The sequence below is a fragment of the Echeneis naucrates genome, chromosome 14 (genome assembly GCF_900963305.1).
Source record: "Echeneis naucrates chromosome 14, fEcheNa1.1, whole genome shotgun sequence".
NCBI classification, from domain to species: domain Eukaryota; kingdom Metazoa; phylum Chordata; class Actinopteri; order Carangiformes; family Echeneidae; genus Echeneis; species Echeneis naucrates.
The window spans coordinates 5219739-5243410 of record NC_042524.1 but is presented as its reverse complement, the minus strand read 5'-3'; the positions used below and the strand labels follow the sequence as shown (position 1 = coordinate 5243410).

Below are 23672 nucleotides of genomic sequence, written 5' to 3'. Positions count from 1 at the left end.
ACTTGTGTTTACTGTAGTGATGCCTGTTAAATGCAGAATATTTCCACTGTAGGCCTTCTTCATGTATCCAGGCTTATTTTATTCTTATATTGGCTCACTGCTGAACTGTTAAACCAAATATTAAGATACTGAGCTTGTTTTATGCTTTAGCGCTTTCAGTATCAATCTTATTTATTTTTTGATTGCATTTGCACATAATAATTGCACCATTAGTTTAGGTTTTACTAATCTAAAATCATACTTTAAATCTGCTATTTACTTTGAAATCCTAAAGTATTCATAGCATGATCACCTGATCTCTGCAACTTTAACCAGCTGATCATTATTGGGGGGTTTCTCCATAAAAAACATCCCTATACTACAAACTGGTTATTTAATAAATCGTAATCGGCCAAACAAATTATTAATTTTAGCACTAATATTCTTATAAAGGCTCCAGAAAGCGTGTGTGGTTAATTATTCTTGTTTTCTACCTCTATGCTCCTTGTTTTCTCATGATTGTGAATGGCCGGTTCATGTTATTGTCAGGGGATCTTTTGTGCTTTTGTTTTTTTTTTTATTTTTTTTTATTTCCAGAATCTGTTTGTTTGGAGAAGAAGGGATTGTCTTTTCCAAGGAGTCTTTATTCCCACATTTGGATCAAAAACACTGACGAAATATTTTTGTGGCTGTGTGCGTATCTGTTTGTTTTTGTGCATTTGTGTGTGGTTCAGTTTGGCAACCCAACAATGCACTAATCTCCAAATTATAACGAGCTGCTTTGTTTGAATTACCTGGTGTTTGTGAGCCGGTGAGTATGTACGCCCTCAACATCCCAGAGAGTTGATAAATGAGTGTTCATACAAACCCTTGCTTTCGTCTCCTACATTTCATCTGCACATTTTCGCTGGCAACAAACGCAAACACACCAACGCACATGCACGCAGTCAAAAATACACACCGCTCCCTTCCTTCTTGTAGCCCACATTATTGCCTGGCAGGGGTGATTTTAAATTCATGCTGGCCTACTTCGCCTCTCTCCCTTGGCTCTTCACACACACGCGCATACATGCATACATACACACATTTGCTTTACTGTGAAGTATAGCTAGCTGTGTAGCTATTCATCATGCTGCATACTGCAGTGGCTGAAGGTTGTGTTGAGTTGTGTTGTGTTTTTCATGTGTGTAACTTTGCTATTCAACGACTACCCCTAATGTGATTTTATACCTTCGACATGCAGCATCTTACTGGTGAACTCACACATCTCGTGCAGCGTGAAGAGCAACATCAGTATCTGTCCCAAGTACTTTACTCCATATTAGATCTACACTTGCTATCAAACAAAAACATTCTCTTCTTTAGGTTTTTTGACGTCTATCTGTATTCTGCACTCAACTATGTCTCAGGTTTGCATGTTCTTCCCATCCAGCAGACTTCGGCTAAAGAATGCAGATGGGAGCAATGATCCCTTTAGGGATTCCATCAAATAAATCCACTTCAGTAATGAAGAGGGCTGTAAAGTAAGGGGAGGGTCAAACGGGGATATTTAAGAATTCAGGGAAGTATTTTTCATAAGACAGGGCAGCTTGATAAGAAAAAGGCCTTGGAAGCTTTTTGTACACTCCAAAATGAACTAGCTAAACCGACCAGACAGTGACACATAATGCTTCTTTGCTCTGTTTCCTTGCCTCCTTTTGGAGGTGATACTGTCTGACTAGCACTGCAGTAGCATTGGCTTTAGCACACACAATAAAGTCGAGTCTGTGTCAGCATGGGAAATAAGAGCAGTGCCCTAATCTGCTGTGGAGTACTGAGACTGCATTCGATAATAACCTTCTGGATGAGGGCTGGCTGATGTTTGGAAGTGCCGACTACTTAAATTAAAGCAGATTGTGACAATGTTTGGCAGCGTGATTAATCTCAAACAGTTTACTTCATCTTGTTTGTACAGTGCACAGTTTGTCTCGTTACCACAGCTATTAAATACATTGAAATACATCTGCAAGCACTTTATGAATTGCTATCCTTCAGACTAAGGAGTTGTATTGGTTGTTCAGTGTCTTTATTCAAAGGCTATCACTAAAAGTAATGTATGTCTTTACTGTAGCAGTCCACCTCTAAGTCATTGTGTCACCAGTGCCAGTGTTATTGAGCATCTATATCCACAACTGTTTCAAAGTCTAGAAAAGAGCAGTAACACTTAATAAACAGGGAAGGAGGAAACTTGGAGTGATAAACAAAAGGCCTAACATCTCTCTGTGCGTACACAAACTATCATGGCAGTCCATTCCTGACCCACTGAAGTTATCTTTACTAGTGCCAGCACCACTTCCAGGATTTAATACCCATCAGCACTGTGCCAGGTTTCCCCTCACCACGCCTGTGAGTGCTTTCACACCCACAAGAACTGAAAGAGAGTTGTGTGTTGTGGGTTGTTTTGTGTGTGTGTTTTTTGTTGTTGTTTTTTTTTTGCAGCCAATACTAGGCAGTGGTAATGATTCACTGTGCTACCTGCTGGTCCCTCTCCCTGATTTATTCAGACTCCAGTTCCAGGAAAACTATTAGGCTGCGCTGCAGAATGTGGATGGAGTGAAAGCCAAGCAAGCTAATGTATGGGGCCGAAAGTGCCTTGCTTTTTTTGGGGTTACGCACGTCACCAAAGGGGCTCACAGGTGGAAACTTCGGCCATACGATGACCTGAAAGAGTTTGTATTCGTCTTAGTCCTTATTGATCATGCATGCTTATTTTCCTTATGTCAGTGGCTTTAGACATCGTAATGCAACTTGCCTGAGGAACTGGATTTGCACAGGGATTTCCTTTTTTTAACCACCAAACCTCATATTTATGATTTATATATTCACTGTTTGTTCTCAGAGTTCACTCACTTTCCTCCTCCATCCCAAAATTTATTTCAGACTTAATTTATTATTATTATTATTATGTTCATAAATCTTCTTTAAATCCTTTTGAAATCTAACATTTATTTTCTTTTCCAAGTGTTTGGCCTTCTTCGACAAGAGAGTCGAAACTCTCAAGGTTGCAATAGTATGCTGGGGCTGTGATATTTGAGAATGGATTTTGCGTTGATATGACCTTTTGATAGGAAATTGTTTTTTTTTTTGTGAATGAATTTGACATTTGACATTGTCATCTGGGGAACCAGACTTTCATTTCAGGCATGTATCTCAATAACATTCACTGTGCTGGTGCGTGCATGTTTTGATATAAAACTGATATAGTCATTTCTTTTATTCCTTCAGTTGAATAAAACTAGAATTGAAGATATTTGCTACCAAAACCCAACCGAATGACAGTATTGGATGATTTCACCAGCTCTGTTTGCGAACATAAATGAAATGTCTGTTCATAATGAATCCATATTTCAGTCCCTTGTTCACCTCCGGAATAATAGAAGTTTGTTGCAGATGTGAAGAATTTGAATGTTAATTCACTTACAGCCTCCATTTCAGCCGTTTAAGTCTTACAGTATGCGCTTAGCTTGTTTGCATCTAGTTGTTATCCATTGGAGAAAATATCCTCCAGGATGATGACACCATTTGTAAATTATTCCAATGTATTAGAAGCTGGATAGTAAAGTATTAATGTATCAGATCTCCTAAGGGTAAATGCAAATAAGGCAAACTTCCTAGCATAAAGAGAGAAGAAGCTGGTTTCAAAATTATGGTTCATGTAAAAAATGTGAGTTTTGGTCCAAATGTGCAGGCGATTTAAATCTTGAATACGACTTGATCACTGCAAATGCAAACTCTCAATGATTCCTTTTCATGGTTTTTACTTCCAAAGCCCGAGTTTCTGAGAGCTTCTGCACCCTTACAGCTTTGTCTGCTGCACTTCAAACAACACGAGCTTCAAACACATCTTTGCAACTGTCCAGTGTGTAGGACGAGTCTGAAGTAAAGCTGATGTAGTGACAGGCCTGCAGCGCAGACGCACCTTGATCGAGAAGATGCTGGCGCTTGTTCTTTTGGGCCAGACGTTTCATTATAACCACATTAATATGTGGAGAGCTAACTTTGGTTTTAGCGTCATGTGTTTCTATGTGAATTACATTGTGTGTTTATCTGACTTGACCTGTGATTATCTTGTGTGTACAGTATGTGTGCGCACTGTGTGTGGTCTTTTTGCACTGTTAAACAGACTGCGTCACACTCTGCTAGCCTTTCCAAACCCTATTTTGTGTGTGTGTGTGCGTGCGCGTGCGTGTCATTCCCGATCCTGTCTTATGATGATGGATTACTGAGACTCATTGGAGCTGCATGCTGCCCCTCTTATCCTCCGTCAGCTGTGGCTCAGTGGAACAGTGCTCCCCATTGTTTTATTGAATGGTGAACACATACATGGCTTTCTCTGTGTGTGTGTGTGTGTGTGTGTGTGTGTGTGTGTGTGCCTGTGCACATTTGCTTGTGCTTACACACGTGCAGACACACATCCTATCTGCTGCACCACATACACTCAACCAATCCAAACAAACAGATTAGTCATCCTGAATTGCCACCCGCCTGGCCTGAGTCAGGTCTGTAGGCTTTATCTCCTGACCTTTGAACTTAGCATCAGCTTGTCTGCACCTGCTGCATCTCACAGACACACTGACACACTCATATATATCAGCTGAAAAGGCTACGGCCATGGAAGATAGACCACACAATTTATGTACTGCACCTTGGCTGTTCTGATCAATCAGACCTTCTTGGTTTTCAGTGAGAATGAGGAGTTCGAAATGACGTGTAAATCTTACCTCCACTTTCTTGTCAGGATTTCTATCTATAGCATTTTCACTGAAGTGAAAACAACATGGAAGATGCCCTGTAGGACTACACATCCTGTCAGCGTCTTTGAAATGAGCGTATTTGAGTTGAGTCAGGGGAACGGGTGCGAAAGCCTTGTTAAAATACCTTATCTCAGCCTTGAGTCCTTCCTTCTGAGGCTCCCGTGACATAAAACACAAGGATGCCCTTGGTACTGCCTGCCTTCAGGAAAACAAATGGAAAGAAAGAAAAATTTAGCTGCCTCTTGTCCTTGACAGAATCTGGCAGAAAAAGACAAAAAAACAAAGGAAGGGGGTAAGAAAGACAGCAGCCTGACACTTTTACTCCTAAAGCTCTCCATTCAACAGTCTCCTCTCAATCACAAACTTTAACTGATGCTTTTTTCTATTCCGGCCTCTTAGTTTTTATCTTCACTCTTCTTTTTCTGTGCCATGGCATTTTGGAAGTTCTCTCACTCTCCTCACTTCCTTTGCCCACTGGTAATAGAAGTTGCCTTTGGAATTTTCTATTAAACCGTAACACTTAAAATCTTAACACCTTATAATTAGTCTGGACAGCCTAGGTGTTTCCTTAATAGAGGGAGCTGCGGGTGTTCCCTTGCAGCATTTAAATTTAGACTTTGTCTGAATCTCTTGACTTATGCCAATGCGGTTACTGCGACCTGTGACTGACCTGTGCTCATCTGGTGATTCAGTTTCAAGTGTTGAATGATTCGAGGTTGACAATCTTGTATATTTTTTTAGGAATACCCTTGATAGCAGATGGTGTTGAATTGAATTTCAAATTATAAAATCAATATTGTCAGAAAGCTTTTTCATTTCCATGAAGCTCTTTATCTGTCACTGCAAATGCCAGCTTGGGAGGTACTTTACATGTTTACTCTCTTTAGCCATGTTTATTCCATCACCTTGCCTTCTTTTCTGGGGATGGACCCATCTAGTGCCTGATGACAGTGGATGTACCGCAGCAACTACAACTGAAAAAGCTATAGCTTGAGTTGATGTGTTGTATGAAGGAGGATGTAAATTTATTCATGGGAAAGTGCAGTGGATGATTATTTTAGCCAAGGGCCATGATTCTGAGCAATTCTCCAACTCTGTTAGTCTCAAGCACATACTTTCTGTCAATACATTTAAATGCTAAAATGTTTTATGCAAAGCATATACACAGAATTGAAATTCTTGAAATCCCTCACAGTGGTGGGTAAACAACGTGGGTAAATGGCTTTTGAAGGCATAGATCCCAAATCTGGATCACCACCAACATCTAATCAGTGGTTTATTGATTCACAGCCTCCCACATCATAAATTCAACAGAACTATATCATTTTTTTTAAAAGAACAATGACAGACAAACAGACTCAGTTTAATGCCAAACCTTAGATGAGTCATTTGTACATAGTCATGTGTTTACTGGTTGGCCTGTAGTTAAGTCTGTTCACTCCCTCTGAGGGATAGCGGTCTATTATTTTCTCTCGTATGTTTGACAACCTCTCTACTGGAGTATCTTCTATTAAAACTGTCCATTGTGATGCAAATTAAATTCACTTTAAAATGCCATTTTCTTTAACAGATGTTTGGTGATTGAAAGAGCTCTATGAATCTGTAGACATGCGTGTGTTAGGGAGAGGGATGTGTGTTGTTGTGTTAAGACAAAAAGGGTAATTTTTTTTTTTTTTTGCTTGTCGCCCAATAGCATGTGACAAGGCTTATTGCTAGATCCGTTACTAAGCCACTTTGGCCAATCAGGTGGCAGACATTTTAAACTGCAGTTGGATGAAGTCAGAGTTGTGGTCACTTAGCTGCAATCCTCAGTCCCACAGTGTGTGTGTGTGCATGCATGTGTGTCTGACCTGGATGGGTTTTTTTGTTTTTTTTTTTCGTTTCTGAGGATTTCAGATGTGAACAGCAGTTTTGTTTTGCAGTGGTTAATGTAATGTTTTGCTGTCACGGGCTCTAAGCCCTGGAAAAATGTTGATGCCATTAATACACCAATTAGTGCAGTTCCAGTTTTCAGCCGTTTGTCAGTGAATTTTGAGCTCTTGAAGGATTTCTACTGTATCACGAGCTGCCCGCTGTGCTGAGAGCTCATTTCATTCACACCTTACTGCTCGCATTTCCTTTCTGCTGTTTCTGATGCCCAACCTCACTTTCTTGTGGTCCATCTGATATATAGTACAGTTAATCTCCTTCTGATCTTTTCTTAGTTTCTGCCGTTTTTAAAGATCCTCAGCCTTCCACTCTATTTAAAACACTTTTATTTTTGCCCCAAATTCTCATATGCTAATGAAACTGTGGCTCATTATTACTGGATTATTTTGGGGAAAAAGCAGTCTATCGCTTCCGTTATCTTCTTCTACCTGTCCTTTTGTTTGCACTCATGCTGTCATTCATGTGAATCGCTGCTATTGTAAGCATTGAGCGCGTATGTGTGCAGAAGCGACAAACTGGATGAAAGCACGTGTGAATGACTGAAGACTCAAGACTTTTTGCAACGAATAGCTCAGAAAAGACTTTTACCTTTTGTACGCTGTGTGTATGTGTGTAAGGTTTGTTTTGAGCTTGCACTTGACAAGACTTGAGTCAGATGTAGGGGGCGTGAAAAGGCCCACTGAACTGTCCTGCCATGAACTGAAGACTAGAGGCTTTCATAAAGACAGATCTCAGCAGGTATTACAGTCTTATCGCTCCTTCTCTCGTTCTCTTTTTTTATCCAGCGCTCCCTCTTTGGTTTTTGGCGGTGTTAATAAATACTGACAAGCCAATACATGGGAACGCTCAATAGCTTAGCTGTTTCTTTGATGTATGTATAGACGCACATTGGTGGTTATTTTTGTGGAAAATCTTCCCAGGGTACAGCTTTTGGCACAGAGAACACAAATGTCTCCATGTTGAGTCTTGTGGAAGTGCAGCACGTACACTTATTTGCTAAATTGGAGGGAGCGGTTAGTTGATGGAACATTTTCACCTTCCCTGTGCTGCGTCCTTGACAGACTTACAAAGGTCAATGAAGCAAAGCCTCTGTGCCCGTAGGACACAATGTTTATGCATACATGCCTTTTTGTATGCACCAAATTAAATGAAATGACTCAAGGACCGATCTAAATGACATTTTTTCATGCGGCGCGGTATGGCTCATACATAAAACGTATGAAGACAGGCAGAAACCTTGCCAACTGCAACTTTGTGTTCATTTCTTTGAAGATTTTATGCTTTTTTGCTCATTTATGTAAAACACTGTATTCATGCCATCTGTGACTTCATGTTTGCTCTGCACGATCGTTTCTAACGTATATTTTTAGTTCGTCCTTACAATATTAAGGAGGCAAACAGAACAAAATTGTATTTGGCAAGAAATCACAGTCTTGATCCTGGAGTACAGAGAATCAGGGCTCTAAACTGAACCTTTAGCCAGGCTTTTGCTCTCTGTCCATGTGGGTTCTCAACTGGCTCTGAGATTGGATGTTGTGTGCGTGCAGAACAGCGTCCAAGAGAGAAGTGAGTTTGCTGCATAGAGCTGCTGTGTGTGGCTGACGTATTAGCTTGTAATGAAGTGCCATCTGCACTGCCCTGCAGGGAAAATGCAATGTGTGTGTAAAAGAAACAAAATGCCATGTGTATGTGTTGTGTTTGTTTCGTTTTCTGTTGGCAGTTTGAATCTCTCTTCGGTTTGGTTTTTTTGTCCTCTGTTGGTGCAGAATATATACGAGTGGTGCGTCGGGGGGGGTGAAAGAATGTGCTTCAGTATCAGCCCAATCGTTGGGAGTTTTTTGGATGCAAATCATGTCAGTTTCCCATTATATAGCCTCTTTAAACTCACACAGGGCTAACACAACCTACAGCCAGGGCACTGCAGTTTTTTTTTTGTTTTTTTTTTTTAATTCAGGAAGTTTTTCTCTTTCCAAAAAGTAAAAGATCCACGCTTTTTTTGAGCTAAATGAGAAACACCTGTCAGTTCACACAATGGACTGAGATACTTCTGCTTGTGTTTGACTGCATAAGCAACTCACATTTAAATGACATTTAAATTAATGCTAGATTAGATTGTCAAATTCATTAGATTTTTTATTTTTTTTTGCACTGTATAGAAATAGTATTTTCAATCTTCTTTTGAGCTGATTCAACATCAACCATAATCTAACTTTCGTAATATCCAATATGGATTCTCCATAATAATTCCACATATGCTGAAAGTGCTACTCTCTGTGCCGTTGCAGTTTTTATGGCATGGAGAAATATCTGCTGTCCACCAAGTTCTGACATTTTTAGACATCTTTTTACCGGCACTTCCCACAACCGCACATACACAAAACAAACCTCCTTGTTTGTGTCTTTCTGGCCTAAACCAACTTTATATCCCCCAGTGTGGATTTACGTAATCACTAGTGTATTTTTGTTTTTTATTTTTTGTGTGTGTATGTGTGCTGAAACCTGGCTTCTCTCTGCATCTTACCTAAAACTGCTCTGCTGTGATTTCTGCTGTGGACTTCACTTCTCTCCCTTCATCTCTTCTTCACTTCACGCATTACAGCTTTGATGTATACCGTACTCTCACTGCTGATTATGGTTGTTTTGGTCACTTGAGTGTATTTTTGTGTGTGCTGGCTGTGTGATTGTGACGTTGTTGCTTTGAGTGGAGTGTCATGGTTTCATGAGTGGGGGCTGTTTCTCGTGCCATCTGCCATCTCTGTCGACATTGGTCCAAAGGCCCATGGGAAATGCAGTCAAGGGGGGCCCCACCCCTCCACCTCGTTTGGCTGTGAGCTCCAGTCCGTTAACACGTCATTTCTGATCACAGTCACAGAGAGACAGAGCGTATACTGCCCTTTTTCCACTGCAACTGTGCGCTTGACCACTGTCACAACAGTTAGCGTTAGGGCTTCAGCTAATCATATTTTGTTAGTATCCATTTATCTCGTGGTTTGTTTGGTTTTTTGTTTTTTTTTAGGGGATTATTAAAAAAACAAAGCTGTGAAAAGGGTAAAAAAAAAAATGCTTTATGATTTAAGGCGGATTTATTTGTTTTCTTCGTAAACAAAATGATGACTTAATTTTTCTTGTTTTGTGTGTCTCAGACTCAACCACATCCAATTAAAAATGACAGAAAACAAAGACAAGCAAAAAAAACTTTCCAAAGCGAGGTTTCTAAAAAGCCTGGTTGTCTGATCAAGAGCCCAAAGCCCAAAAATATTCACACTAGTCTGATGTAATAAAATGAAAATCATGACCCAGCAGCACATATTTGGCCGTTCTAAATGACAAATGGCCTAAACTATGATTTGATCATTAAAGCTGCTTGTGATTAATCTGTGGATCAACCCATCAATTAATTAACTCATCACTCCCATGTCTCAGTGACTCTCATTATAATAGATGTGTTTTTGCTCTGAAGATTCGTGTCACCTTTATTATTAATGCCCACACGGATCCTCAGCCTAAAGCCTTGGAAAATCAATATTATAAGAAGTTTATCCTGAATATAAATTGGTGCCAGTGATAAAATTAACTGCAGCTCTTATCAATGTTGTTTACCAAAAATTAGGTCATGCAGAAAACATGGTGTGGATTATTGAGTGTTTTGTGGCCAGTTTAGCCCCAATGTAATCCATATCTCCTTAGAGATTTGCTACGGTCATCATCATCAGCGTGCTAAAGGCTATGGGCAATAAAACCGCTCTGCCATCCTGATAATAAAGCACAACAGCATTCAGCCGCTGTCTTGCCCTCGTTTTCTCTTTCGCTCCGTCTCTCATGCTCTCTCCTTCAAACACACACACACACTTTCTCTTCGCTATGTCCTCCTCTGTCCAGCCTCCCTCCTCCTGTTTCCCTTTTGCAGTTCGCACTGTTCATTCTCTTTGTTTGTTTTTCTCCCTTTCGTCTCCCTCTCTACTTCCCTTTTTTTTTTTTTTTTTTTGCCCCCTTCACTCTCCTTCAATTTTGCTCTCCTGTGCTCTGTTGAGCCCTCTCGGCGAAGCGATAAGTGTATAATCTGTGATCTCATGTCTAGATGGGCCTCTCGTCTCCTCTTTCACTCCACACACAAAGGGACTGAATGGCCACGGCGCACTCAGGGGACACAAATGAGTAATGAACCACACAAACACACACCCTCACACATACTGTGACCAAACAAACACGCACGCATCCCTGCACCTCTCCAGCACACTCCCAGAGGCTTTGAAGTTGCATATTGATGATGCTAGCTCCAAAGGCTCAATTGAATGTGCAGAAGCAGAGGAGGTAGCTATTGACCAAGCTCTTGCCTCTCTGACCCGTCATCTCTGACGGCCGTAATGAGCAACAGGTGCCTCTTTCGGCAGCTTTGGCTGCGGTAGTCATCCAATATTCAACACTCAGTCAAAGTAATCAGGCAGCGTAATGGCTCATTTGATGTGCCATCACAGCACTACATAATGGGCTGTGGTTGGTCTGAGCGATCGTTTTCAGTTAAATAATCATAACTCCAATTGATGGCGTGCTTTCTAGAATTCACCTTCAAAATTCTCAGGTAAGATATTAAAACTAGAAGTTTAATTAAAAAGTGTATAAATGATTATTTTTTTTCTCTTTTGGGAGAAAGCCAATGACAAATTGCTTAAATTACATATGGCGCAAGTGCCATTAAATCGATCATGTTACAGAGGTCTTTTCCATTTAAGTCACCTAGGAAAAGCACAGCTGTAATTTCTAAAAAAATTTGTGACAAAATTTCATTTAGCTTCTTCAGCTCCATAACCTGATGTGTGAGATTTTTTGTTACACAACACCGTCTGTGAAGCCTTCATTGAAACTGTTTGCAAACGGCCATGTGCTCTGAAAAGATACTTGGCAGGTGATTGGGTGAATTGATCTGTCTGTCATCATGTAATAGGCTAATTCAAGCAATCAGATTCTAGATTCTGCTTTTTGTGTCCTTAGGAATGATATAATGCTAAAACAGTCAGGTATTATTTGACCGCGGTTGAGATTGCAGATTATAATCTTGTATGGATGATTGCTTTAGCGATGAGGGTCATTTTTTAAAATGACTTTTTTAGGACGGACTGTGTCATGTCTTGCGCAGCTTCCCCTTCAGACAGGACTGTGTCCGAGCTTTGTTTCTGGTGAAAAAAGGCTCAGATGGACAGAGGGGCTGTTTGTTTTTCCAGGCCCTTTATGAGAGCTGATTTTGGCTGGTCGAGGTGCCTGCTCATATAAGCTCTTTGTGGTAGGAAGACGGTCCTGGCACTGACCCCCGCCCTCCTCAAACTCCCACCTCCCCGACACATCCCGAGGGATGCCAAACTGAGTGCCAACTTCCTTGGCGGTCTCAATGAGCAGCACTGCAGAGCTGGTCAGGACAGAATTGGAAATAAGGAGGACACAGAGGAAAAAGCACCGTATAAATGTGGAAGCACAGTTGTGATACTTCACACTAACTTCTTTTTATTTTAGTGACATGTACATTATTCGATGCATTTCTGTTTCAAGGTTCAGTGTCTTCTGTGTCCTTGAACCAGAAACAAAGTTTTCTTTACACTCACAACACAAGGACACTGTTATATTTCAGTATTGTGCAAGCTTGTTGATTTTCAGTATGACACAAGCACATGCTGTATCCATAGTCGACTCATAATTTGCGGGATGACATTCACATACAAAAGCACAAACACAATCCTCAAGTGTCAAATGTTCCGAAAGCTAGAACATTGAGTGTGCGGAAGAGGTTGTCATTTCCTCAGCCCCAACCTCTGGATGACAGGCAGTTTTTTGTTTTATTTGGTTTGTTTTGTTTTTGTGAATGGAACATAAAGACAAGACTGGTACACTCGGGGAGCAGTAATTGCCACAATGCTGCCAAAACAAATGTCTTCAACCAAGTTGCCAAGAAGACTGTGAGGTTAGCGTTCAGACCTCCCTGCCTCAGAGGAGATGACGTGGTACTGCCAAGCCCCTCTATCCTTTTGGCGTGTGGCAGAATGCGGGTCCCTGTTTATCTGCGTCTGTCCCTTTAACCGCCAGGGTATAGATTGGGGCGGTAAAAGCCTCTTGTGCATGCTCACTGATGTGATTGCTCTTGCCTTTTGAGAGCGCTTTCCCCAGCAGGACGCACGGAGTTGGTTGAAAAGAAAGATCGAAGGTTACGGGTGTTTATGTAAAAGCATCATGTTTCCCCACATAAAACGAATTAGTCCTCCTTTGTCCATTTGTGTGGTGATGGCGGTGGAGAAGTGTGCTCAGGCTGTTCACGATCTACCTTATTACCAGTAATGCAGCATGTTTATTTATACATCAATTAAAAATCCAGCTCAAGTAAATAATGGGCAGCATCAATCATCTTTATGGAAACCACATTAAATGGAGAACATATATTTTAATGTGACATTTTATATTGGAGAATATTTTCTCTGTCTGTCTGTCTGTCTGTCTGTCTTTTCGTCCTCTCTTCTGAAATGCTTGCTCCAGGAAGCTCTTGGCAGTGTCATCCCTGGTTTTAGCTGTCTTTCCAGATGCTGCTTCTGGTGGAGCACAGATAATAATTATCTGGGCACGTTTGTTTTTCTTCCACTGTGTTTCCTGCACTCACCCCACCGCCCCACTAACCCCCACCTCCTTATCCACCTCCCCCTGTTTTCTCTGTATTGTTGATCACGAGACTCTATTTGTTGCCGTTGTTTGCATCACCCCTCTCATCTCGCTGTGATGTTTTGTGCCCGGGTGGGAAGAGTAAGCAGACAGATTATGCTTGTGCTGTACATATGTGTGTATGGCCTGTGGATATATTTGTTTTCTGTGTTACCATTGCCGTATATCTGCCAGTAAGTTCCTACAAAAGACTACGCCGTCTCCCTCTAAGCTTCCGTTGCAGGTTATATTGAGCATCCTCAGACTGGCAGGTTGTATAGATGTTGTAGGATGTAGTGGTCCCAAGTGGGCTCTGTAATTGGGAACCTCAGAGGAGACTGGTCGGGGGAAAATTCGATGTTGGATGAATTAATTCTTCCTTCTTGTATACCATACCTCGTTCAGGGGTCCTATCTAATCTTTGCTAATGTGTTCACAGAGTGCACAGGATCAATTTCCTTCACCGAGCGAGGGAGAAATGAGAGGCAGTTAGTGTGGCTGATGAGCAGTTGAGGATGAGGAGCAGGTAGAAAAGCATGGAGACTTTGCACTTCGATAGGTGTTGTTTTAACACCAAGGCCCTAAAATGTGATTTATCGCAAGATGACTTTAGTCAAACCAATGAGAGGAAAGGAGGTCCAGCTGACAAGGACTAACCTTCAATCTCTAAAGTCTGTCAATGGGCTGGCATGTAATAAATACTGCGGCTGGTAATGACTGCGGCTGCTAATATGAATCTTGGTGTTGAGGTCAGTCTTATTTAAATTGAGTCCACACCTCTTCACTTTCTTTAAAGTGAGACCATAAACAGGTCTTCATTCAAATGTAGCGTGAATTGTAGCTGAATCTGAAGAAAGACATTAAATGCGCATTTCGATATGTTGCCATAATGAAAGTATTGAGAAGCTGTGATGACTGCTAGATTCTTCCATTCAGATGCTGTATACCAATGCAGAGAAGAAGTTAAGAGTCAGACAATGGATGTGTTCTCAAAATGCTCAAGTAGTTTTTTTAAATACAAAAAGGAAATGCATCAATTGATCTTTGCTGAATTGATGAGATTGTACAAAACATTCAACCTCGAGTGAAAAATGCGCCATCAAAAGATGAAGTAGATGAAACGTCATATATCAACCCTCATGAAATTTCGTTTAAAACTCTTTCAGATATATAATCTATTTTAAATGATCATAAATGTCTGGAAGTATAAATGCAGGCCTTTTCTCGACCTTTCAGCCACATCTTGTGGTCTTCATCAGCAGACATGTACTCAGTTGTCATGGAGATTGCAAGTACCTTGATGTTCAAGCCTGAAGTGTTATGCAACAAATGATTAAAAAATTGTCTTTCATTCATGTAAAACAAAAACTTGAGAACTACCACCATTAGAACACATTTATGTAATAACAGAAACAAGAGACCTGGACTTGCAGTGCTACTGAATCAATTCCCAGGCTGACACGCAGATTTAATTGTTGGAAACGGAGACCTTTATCCAACACAATTCAGATTCAGTATTTATTTTTGAACAGCGGTTGACTTCGGCCTCTTTACTTCGCTCTTCTCGTGTTCCCTCCACCATGCAGATAGCGGCGGGCTGCTCTCGCCACTGTCGTACAGACACAGTTTATCCTGTCCCATGTTTTTATCTCTCGTCTGCTAGCCTCTCCTAACCTCCTGCATGTTTCTCTTCCGTCTGATTTAATAAGCTCTTACAGTAGCTTGTTGGTTGCTATGGCTGCCCTTTCCTGGATAGTGTAGTATGCTGAGCGGATACGCTTGTGTTCATGTACTGGATGTGACGAGTGTGAGCTTACTGGTGTGTATGTGAGTGTGAGAGGCACAGTGAAATGAAAGCTGTACTTTCACAAGTAATTATGGTGCACCATCCATTGAGAGAGAACATTTGCACTTGACTTGACTAAAAGTAGCCTGTGGTGTCCTCCTCCTACTAATGCTATCTAGATCTATGCTAACATACACTCAATGGTGTATTAATCAGTACATTGTGTGGTCATATGTCTATCTGGGGGGGGGTCATTTTTATGCCTGCTGTATTTTGAGAGTTATAGTTCACAGAGGAGAGTGTTGTGCTCCTCACTTTAGTGAGAGAGCAATAGGAGATTTCAGGTTTCAAGATGAAGCTATGTGTGTGTGTGTGTGTGTGCGTGCGTGCGTGCAGAAATGAAGGACATTTATTTGTTGCAGTATGTGTGGCCCCCGGCAGAGGAAATGCTTTCCTGACCACAATCAGCATCCATCAGAAGCCAGGCTTACGTCTTTACTACAGACAAAAGGTTAAATGCTTCACTAAATCATTCTCTCTTCTTGTCTTATCTCTCTCTCCCTCCTTCCATCTTGTTTCGTGTCTCCTCCCAAACACCTTCTTTTACATCGGCCCCCTACCATTTTGTGACTCCCAAACAATGTCCCTCCTCCCCTTTCCTGTGTTCCTCCTCACCCTCCTCCAGCTGGTGGGTGGCGAGTTTGACCTGGAGATGAACTTCATCATCCAGGAGGCAGAGAGCATCGGCTGCATGGTGGAGTTGTTGTCCCACTGCGAGGTGACATGCCAGGCTGAGATCTGGAGCATGTTCACCGCCATCCTGCGCAAAAGCGTGCGCAACCTGCAGACCAGCACGGAGGTCGGCCTCATCCAGCAGGTGCTGCTCAAGATGAGCACTGTGGATGACATGATCGCAGGTGAGCACAAGACAGACGGGGTGATAATTATGTTCATGAGCACGCTGTGACATGCATAAAGACACATAAAGTATATTTTCTATTCAATCTTTCAGTCACTCAGTTAGAAGAGTTTCTATTTGCTGTTTGGAACAGGTTGATAAGATAAGAAGATATCAGCATCACCACATGAAAATTCAGTGTCACTTAAATGATCAGTGATTTATGGTGCCACTCCCCAGCTGTAATGCAAACACATTAAGAGATAGCTCTTATTTGTGTTTTTATATTTTTACATTCCCCATTATCATCAAGCACAATATTTAAATAAATATTTGACTCAATGAAACAGGGTCAGAAGTGCAGAAAATGAATGGAGAAAAATAAGAAGACCCACTTAGGACCTGTGTCAGTGTACCTGCACCATCTTAAAGCACAAAAGATCCTGTTGAACAATATAAAGGCTGGAGTCGTGAAGGTGTTTATGTAATTTAGCTTTTTTACTGCCTCTCTTTCAACCCTTTTGATGTTAGTAATGATTTCAGACAGGCAGTGATTTTCTCACAAATGTTTAAAATTGCACAAAACCTCTTAACTCCAGACCACAAGGGAGGAAGGAAGGAAAATAAAAGTGAAGCTTTCGAGTAGATGCAAAAACAAAATCTGTATATCACCTTTGGTGTCAGGCTTTAGTGCAAAATTGACTTCTTTGACTGACTTGGGTGATATTTAAGGTTTCAAACATTAAACAATAGGATCCAGAAGCATGTTGTTCACCTTAAAACACCCCACAAAGTTAACCGTCCACATCCCTAAGTAAATATATATGTTTTTAAATAATTGTAAAATTAATTTTAAACAATTATAATTTAGATTGAGTTACTTTTGAGAGTTGAATAAGATGTTGCGAGATGTTTATTGGCTGAGGCTCAGAGTCTTTCTTCATAACCAAATAATTTCATGTGTGCCTTTGTGTTCACCCTGCGGTCAGACATCCATAACAACCGGCTGGTGCAGCAGAGGCTGAGTAATGACCTCAGTATGTTTCTGTGCATGCTGCGATTCGTATGTGTGGGCTTGATTGTAAAACTGCACACACACACACACACACACACACACACACACACACACACTTTACATGATCATATCAGCTTTGACTTCCCCCCCTTTAATGATGCTTTGGTGTGTCCTCTCCTTCCCTCCCCCAGTGTCCTCTCTGTCCTCCCTACTGCAGCAGGATAATGTGTTTTATAACTTCTATGACTTGTTATTACTGCTCACCACAGCTGAGTTTATACTGCTTAAATCAATTTAATGCCAATTCTCCCAGTCTCAGCCACCATTCCAAGACTTTTCTGAAGCTATTTAAAATGACCTACATGGATTGATTGTACCAAAAACAGAGCTGAGGGGTTTTAAATCTAGGACATTGTGTATTGCATTTTCCTCTCCTACCAAACACCTCAGTGAGCTAGTCTTCTGCCTTATTCCCTATTGCTGGGCTCGGGCTAATTAAATATTGTGGGAAGACTCTATTCATATCTAGCAGGCCTAATAGAAGAGAAGAAGCCTTTTGTAAGCAGATTACCTCACTGTGAGCAGGCGATGCTGTGTGACTGCCGCGTCCACACTATTGTGTTGTGGTTGCGTAAATTCGAAGTCAGCGAGGTGGGAAGGTCATTTTGACTGAACAAATGTAAGTAAACACAATGTCATCTTTAATCATTTTACTTTTGAAGCCTTGTTTTCTTTCAATTTCATGACATGAAGTCAGTAAATTAGAGCTCATTTCGAGTCTGAGGTCACGGAGGTCCAGTTGCTTATGTGTGTGTGTGTGTGTGAAAATGTTAAAGAAATAATTTAGACATTTATAAAACGTTCAAATTTATTAATTCTCAAAAAGCCAGATCCAATAGATGATTTGCTTAGATTAGCTTACCATACGATAACATGAAGACAAGAAGCAGGGGTGAACAGTCAGTAGAACAATCAAAGGATGTTTATTGGATTGTAGACTGATGAATGTGTTTTTACTAATGCGCAGATAGGTATATTCCTTTTTTTTTTTTTTTTTATCTTTACAGCAAAAGTGGTTTCCCCTTTCAGTTCTTCTGCTAAGCTAAGGTGAACACATAGTGGTGTTAAATCGATTTTCATTAACAAGTCTCATGTACTCCCACGACCCTGATGGATAAGCAGTTGAAAACGAATGAATGAATGTACACAATGCGCAAGTCTGTCGCTGTTGGCTGCTTTATCAAAGCATGACATGGGTATTTGTTGTTTTTGCCAACAGGTGAGAAGATTTGACATCTGTTCCGCGTGTTTTCCTTCATGTCACCAGATTTATTAAGATTAATAACCACACAACAAGATATGACTTTGCTACATAATTCTGTACTCAGCAATTCAGCTTGAGATTCAAGGTTGTCTGCATTTTGCACACAGTGGAGGTGAATTTTACAGGACTAATAGATTGCTCAACACACAGAGTGTGTCAGGAGAAGGAGCTGCAAGTGCTGACTCACACACACACACACACACACACACAGACAGACACTCGGAAAATCTTATTTTTGCTGTCTGAGTCTCACTTTCTGCTTCTGTCTGTGTTTTCTCAGACCTTCTAGTGGACATGCTTGGGGTCATGGCCAGTTACAGCATTACAGTCAAGGAGCTGAAGCTGCTCTTCAGTATGCTGAGGGGGGACAACGGCATCTGGGTGAGTTGGTGGAGAGTTAAAAACCAAAAAAAACTAATTGGCCCCATATAAGAAGTTTTACATTCTGTATTGTGTTAAGATTGTGTAGCAGTTACATATTTGGATAAGACACAAATGAAACATAGTATATGTACTTTGCGAGTACTGGGCAACAAATATTAACACAAAATCAACAGTTTTATGTCATATCTTCTTTTATTTCATATTGTGAGTGTGTCTGACGTCTGTGACGGAGAATCGACCTGACTCCACTCCAGTGGTTGAAGGAGGTTCAATCCAAGTGACTCTGATGGCAGCGAAGTTGTCATCTTAGATGTCACTAGTCTCCATTTCCCAGAGCTAGAAATGCAAATGAAGAAAGACTGGAGAGAAAAAGTGATAGTGTACGTGTATAATGAATACAGCAAGATGCACAAAAAACAAGTACAGAATGCAGTGTCTGGGCTTGTCACACAGGTGAACGCTTGAACAGTGTCTCAGTGATTTCCTGAAAGCTTCCATGTGACAGTGGAGCAGCATTTTTCTGACAGAAAACAAGCTCGGCTGTCTCTGCAGTGTGTTGTTGATGGGACAGGATGGACGGCGTGGACAGGACGATGATGAGGAGCAGTTGTTTAGTGACCTCCTGTCCCACACTGACTCAAACCTCTCCACGTTCTGACCAGTCGTGGTCTCCACCGTGTGTGCGAGTTTATTGATCCTGCTGCCTGGATTGATTTAAGAGTGTACGTCCAGACAATGGTAATTGGTAATTTGTAATTGACTATTAATGAAACAGTGTTGACTGTGTTACTTCTGTTAGAGTAATAAGTAACAGCCTAATCAGCTGTGAAGGTGAAACACGAATGAAATCGCCCATTAATTCAGAATTGTTGTTCTCCTGGGGAGAAGGTTGACATTTTTTAACAGCACGCAGTCAGACCCACACAGTCTGTATCTAATCCCCATCTTCTATCACCAACCACCCAGCAGCAAGAATAATGCCTTGCTCAAGGACTCATTATTTTCTCCCTCTCATTTGTCAGACTTCTTCACCAGCAGACAGGTGATTCCAGTAGTTTGCAAGATATTCAATTCCATTTATCTGCATAATGAGTCATGTCATTTTTTTATTATTATTATTATTTTTTTTTCACAATTTTTCAATCAATTTTAATATATACACTGTATTTATTATTATTTTTTCTTTCGTCCTGACAACCGTGAAGGCATGGCCAGGCGATGCATCTGTCAGGCAGTCCACACAACACACTTGACCTTTATAAATGCAAAAGCTAAGGGTGGGTGTTGCTCAATAGTCATACAGCAACAGTGTCATCACGGATAAACTGACTGAATGTCAGCCTGAGGAAAAATCAGCCTGGCCCCCCCTAAATGTTTATTTTATACAAAGCCAAAGCTGACATTCTTAGAGTTTTCTCATGAATAATGGTGAATTTTTGCTTCCTATGATGATCCGTGAACATGGCAATAAACTGGTGGTTAAACATATTGTTTAGCATCACATATTTTACATAGTCAAAAGGTTGTTTGATGTACTTTTTCTGACCAGCTAAAGTCAACTAAAGAAGATTTTTCATTTTGTAGCTTTGCTGTAGTTCAATTTAATTTGCTTGTAAACATACCAGAGTTTACACAGTTTATTATTATTGTTGTCTCTTGTAAAAGGATAAGCTGTGCAGTTGCTGACTCATGCTTACTTTTAGAACCACAAGGCCAAGCTTACTTTTAAGTACCTGTTAATGAGGTTAATTCAGGAGAGACCCAGGACTGCTAAGAACAAATTCCACTTACGGTGCTACTTGTTGTCGGCATCTCGTAGTTTTTAATCACTTTTAGACTCAGAGTGGATGTTTTGTTTTTTTGTTTTTGTTTTTTTTTAAAAAGAGAGATCATATTTAGGATGCTTTTATAAGACTAAACCCACTCCTCTGAGAGCTGCTCTCTGCAGCTAGCACAGTCGATCCCCCCTGGTTCCTCCTTGTCACCTGCTCTCTGCTCATGCTCCAGGACAACCACCATCAACAATCCACAATCGCTGATCAGTGTTCCACCGCAAGACCATCATACATCCCCTCAGCTCTCTGTCTGTACTTCCCCTGTCCAATAACCAACGCTGACCCATCCACCTTGCCCCTATTTCCCTGTCTTTTCCAATTTCTCCTGCTGCAAGCAGCCCTCTCCAGAGACAGATCGATTAAAGGTTGCCATGGTATTGATGAGGTGTTGTCGGGGGATGGCGGAGGTGATTGAAGAGTTATTGATCCAGTGAGGTTGTGGTGGAGATATGATGTCACACCATGTTTTTTTTTTTTTTGTTTCGCCCCCCCCCCCCAAACCCCTGTGCCTCTGATGGATGCAGCATCTGCCACGTAATAATAGCAATCACTTTCTTTCCCCTTCCTGTCCCCTCCACTCTTCTCTCCTCTCCTGTCCTCTTCTCTCCTCTCCTCTCCTCTCCTCTCCTTTCCTGTCCTCCAGCCAAGGCATGCAATTAAGCTCTTGTCGGTGTTGAACCAGATGCCTCAGAGACACGGCCCTGATACCTTTTTCAACTTTCCAGGACGCAGTGCAGCGGTGAGCCAGACCGAAGATAAACACCCTAAACAGACAGCAGAACCTCATTAGAAAAAATTGGTCTAATTTTTTCTTTGTGCACAAACATTGCTAAAGACTCCTTCATGGCATTTCTGTTTTCCAGTCAGCACATCTTAATTAACATCAGTGCAACAAGTCGATTGATAAGAAAAAAAACTAATGCCAAACTGAGTGACATATTGATTGATTATTAAACAGTGGTGAGTGCTTCCCTGAAGTGTGTATCCTCCCCTAGGCTATAGCCTTGCCACCGATTGCCAAATGGCCTTACCAGAACGGATTCACCATCAACACTTGGTTCAGACAGGATCCACTCAACAACATTAATGTGGACAAAGACAAACCGTACCTCTACTGGTAAGTAGAAAGCCAATTACCTGGATTGCAAAATGACATGTTAGGAAAATAAAATATCAAACCAACTGTCTGAGGATTTCTAATGGCCATTATCTTTTATTCCTTTGCCATCAGCCACATGCCGATGTATTTGCAAGTACAAATGGAAATGGAAGGAAAATAGTCGAAAACATTTGGATTAAACATTATATTTTTCTGTTAGTTTTGTAGGATTTTTGTGGAAAATTTCTGAACTACAGGATTTGTAGTATTTCTGTATGATACATGCCAAAAACAACTTCTGAAATTAAAATTCAAACAAAATCAGTTACACAGTTCATAGTAGTAACCCCCATGATGTCAGCCATAGGTTGTTTAATGGTGTGGTTTGTTTTGAAGGAGATGGTGGAGCTGAGGAGTCCTATCCTGTCATTTATCCTGATTGTCATCCTGATACAGTCCGTCAGTCACTGTGTAGCCATACCTTTGCATACTGTGCTTTATCATCTAGATTCCTCTAAATGGGATCATGCTGTATTGAATAAGACTTGACAGCAGAATCTAAAAACCATAGACTCCTTTACTAACCTTTACAGATTTATTAATCAAGTAAGAAGCAGGTCTAAATTCCCATAGACTTCAACACAGCTGGACTTTGTTTTGCACCCAATACATTCGCCCCCTGATGGTCATTATCTCGGATGCATGTTGCTGATCAGTAGACACATTATTTTTATTCAGTGAATCCGAGTGAATGACAGACAGGTGAAAGATAAACAGATAATGAATTAGACCATAATTTTAAATGTCAAAGGTGGGTGGATGCCTCTGCTCGTTCTACATCTCTGGACCTCGCTCACCCCAGTGTTAGCACTGTAAGTGCAGTCCATTAGCCACTGTGAAGCTTCATTAGTTTTGACCTTTTATTTAATTGAACTCCTTTACTTTGCCGCTCGGCTTCTTCCCCCCACCTCTTCACTCTGGGCCGCAAAGTGATGTTCTCCTCCCTTCACCTCTCCCCCTCACAGAGTTGAGCCGATTCATTACTGACAGAAATAAGAATCAAGGAGCCAGTCGTCTACAGGAAAGATGTCATATATACCAATATTCTTTGGGTACCGTCTTAGAGGAGAGCTCTAATCGTGAAAAGTGTAAGGATGTAATCCTGTTTCCTTAGTAACCATTTGTCAGGTTGTCATGGAAAGCGAGAGATAGAGAGGGTGCCCTCCTCTTCTCTGGCCCAGGTCTTATCATCCTCCCCCAGATGCAGCTGCTACTCCAGCCGCCTGTGTGATACTGGCCTCCACAGCTGCATTAAGGCCACGATAACAAAGCGTATGCACTCCTGTGGTGTGTCAGGGATTTATATCTGCTTTCTGGTCCCACTGTGTGTGGGATCCTCTCTGGGCCTGTTTTAGAAGTGTGTGAAGTGTGCCTTGTTGTTTCACCAAGTAGTTTCACTGTGAGACCAGGTTTTACATGTAGGTTGTGAGTGCAGGAGGGGAAACACTATGGAGAAAAAAAACTGGTAGGAAGGGGATTAATGGTGTCTCTCACAAACCTCTGATCTGAGACCACTGATGCTGCTGCAAAAGAAAAAAGCACCTTAAAACATGGCTTTTTTGGACACCTATTGGTTTAGCTACTTTGATATGTGGGTGTGAAAGGTTTTCTCTTGGATTTTTTGTAGGTAGCATGGTCTAATTTTAATTTGTGAAAAGTGGTTGACTTCCTTTGATGCAGTTGACCTTTTGCAGGCATTGTGGCAGCTAGTGGCAGAGTGGTAGAGAGAAAAAAAAAACATTATACTGTTGATAATAAAATCCATAAAATCCAACACGATCAGACCCTCATTTATTTGTTCAATGCTTTCACTGACTCGGCCACAGAAAAACCCAGATGGTGCCACATTCATTAGCAAGAGCCACCATTTTTAACTGGCTACGGTGTTTTGAAAT

At 41.1% G+C, this 23672-nt stretch overlaps 1 protein-coding gene across 2 annotated transcripts in view; it reads left to right on the top strand.

Moving 5' to 3' along the window:
• nbeaa (neurobeachin a) overlaps positions 1-23672 on the top strand; it is an 85031-nt gene that overhangs the window by 9102 nt on the left and 52257 nt on the right. For both annotated transcript variants that reach the window (XM_029519056.1, XM_029519055.1), the window contains exons 2-5: positions 15848-16079; positions 18680-18780; positions 21262-21357; positions 21614-21735. In XM_029519056.1, the coding sequence (XP_029374916.1) occupies positions 15848-16079; positions 18680-18780; positions 21262-21357; positions 21614-21735 (551 nt within the window). The remainder of the gene's footprint in view (positions 1-15847; positions 16080-18679; positions 18781-21261; positions 21358-21613; positions 21736-23672) is intronic.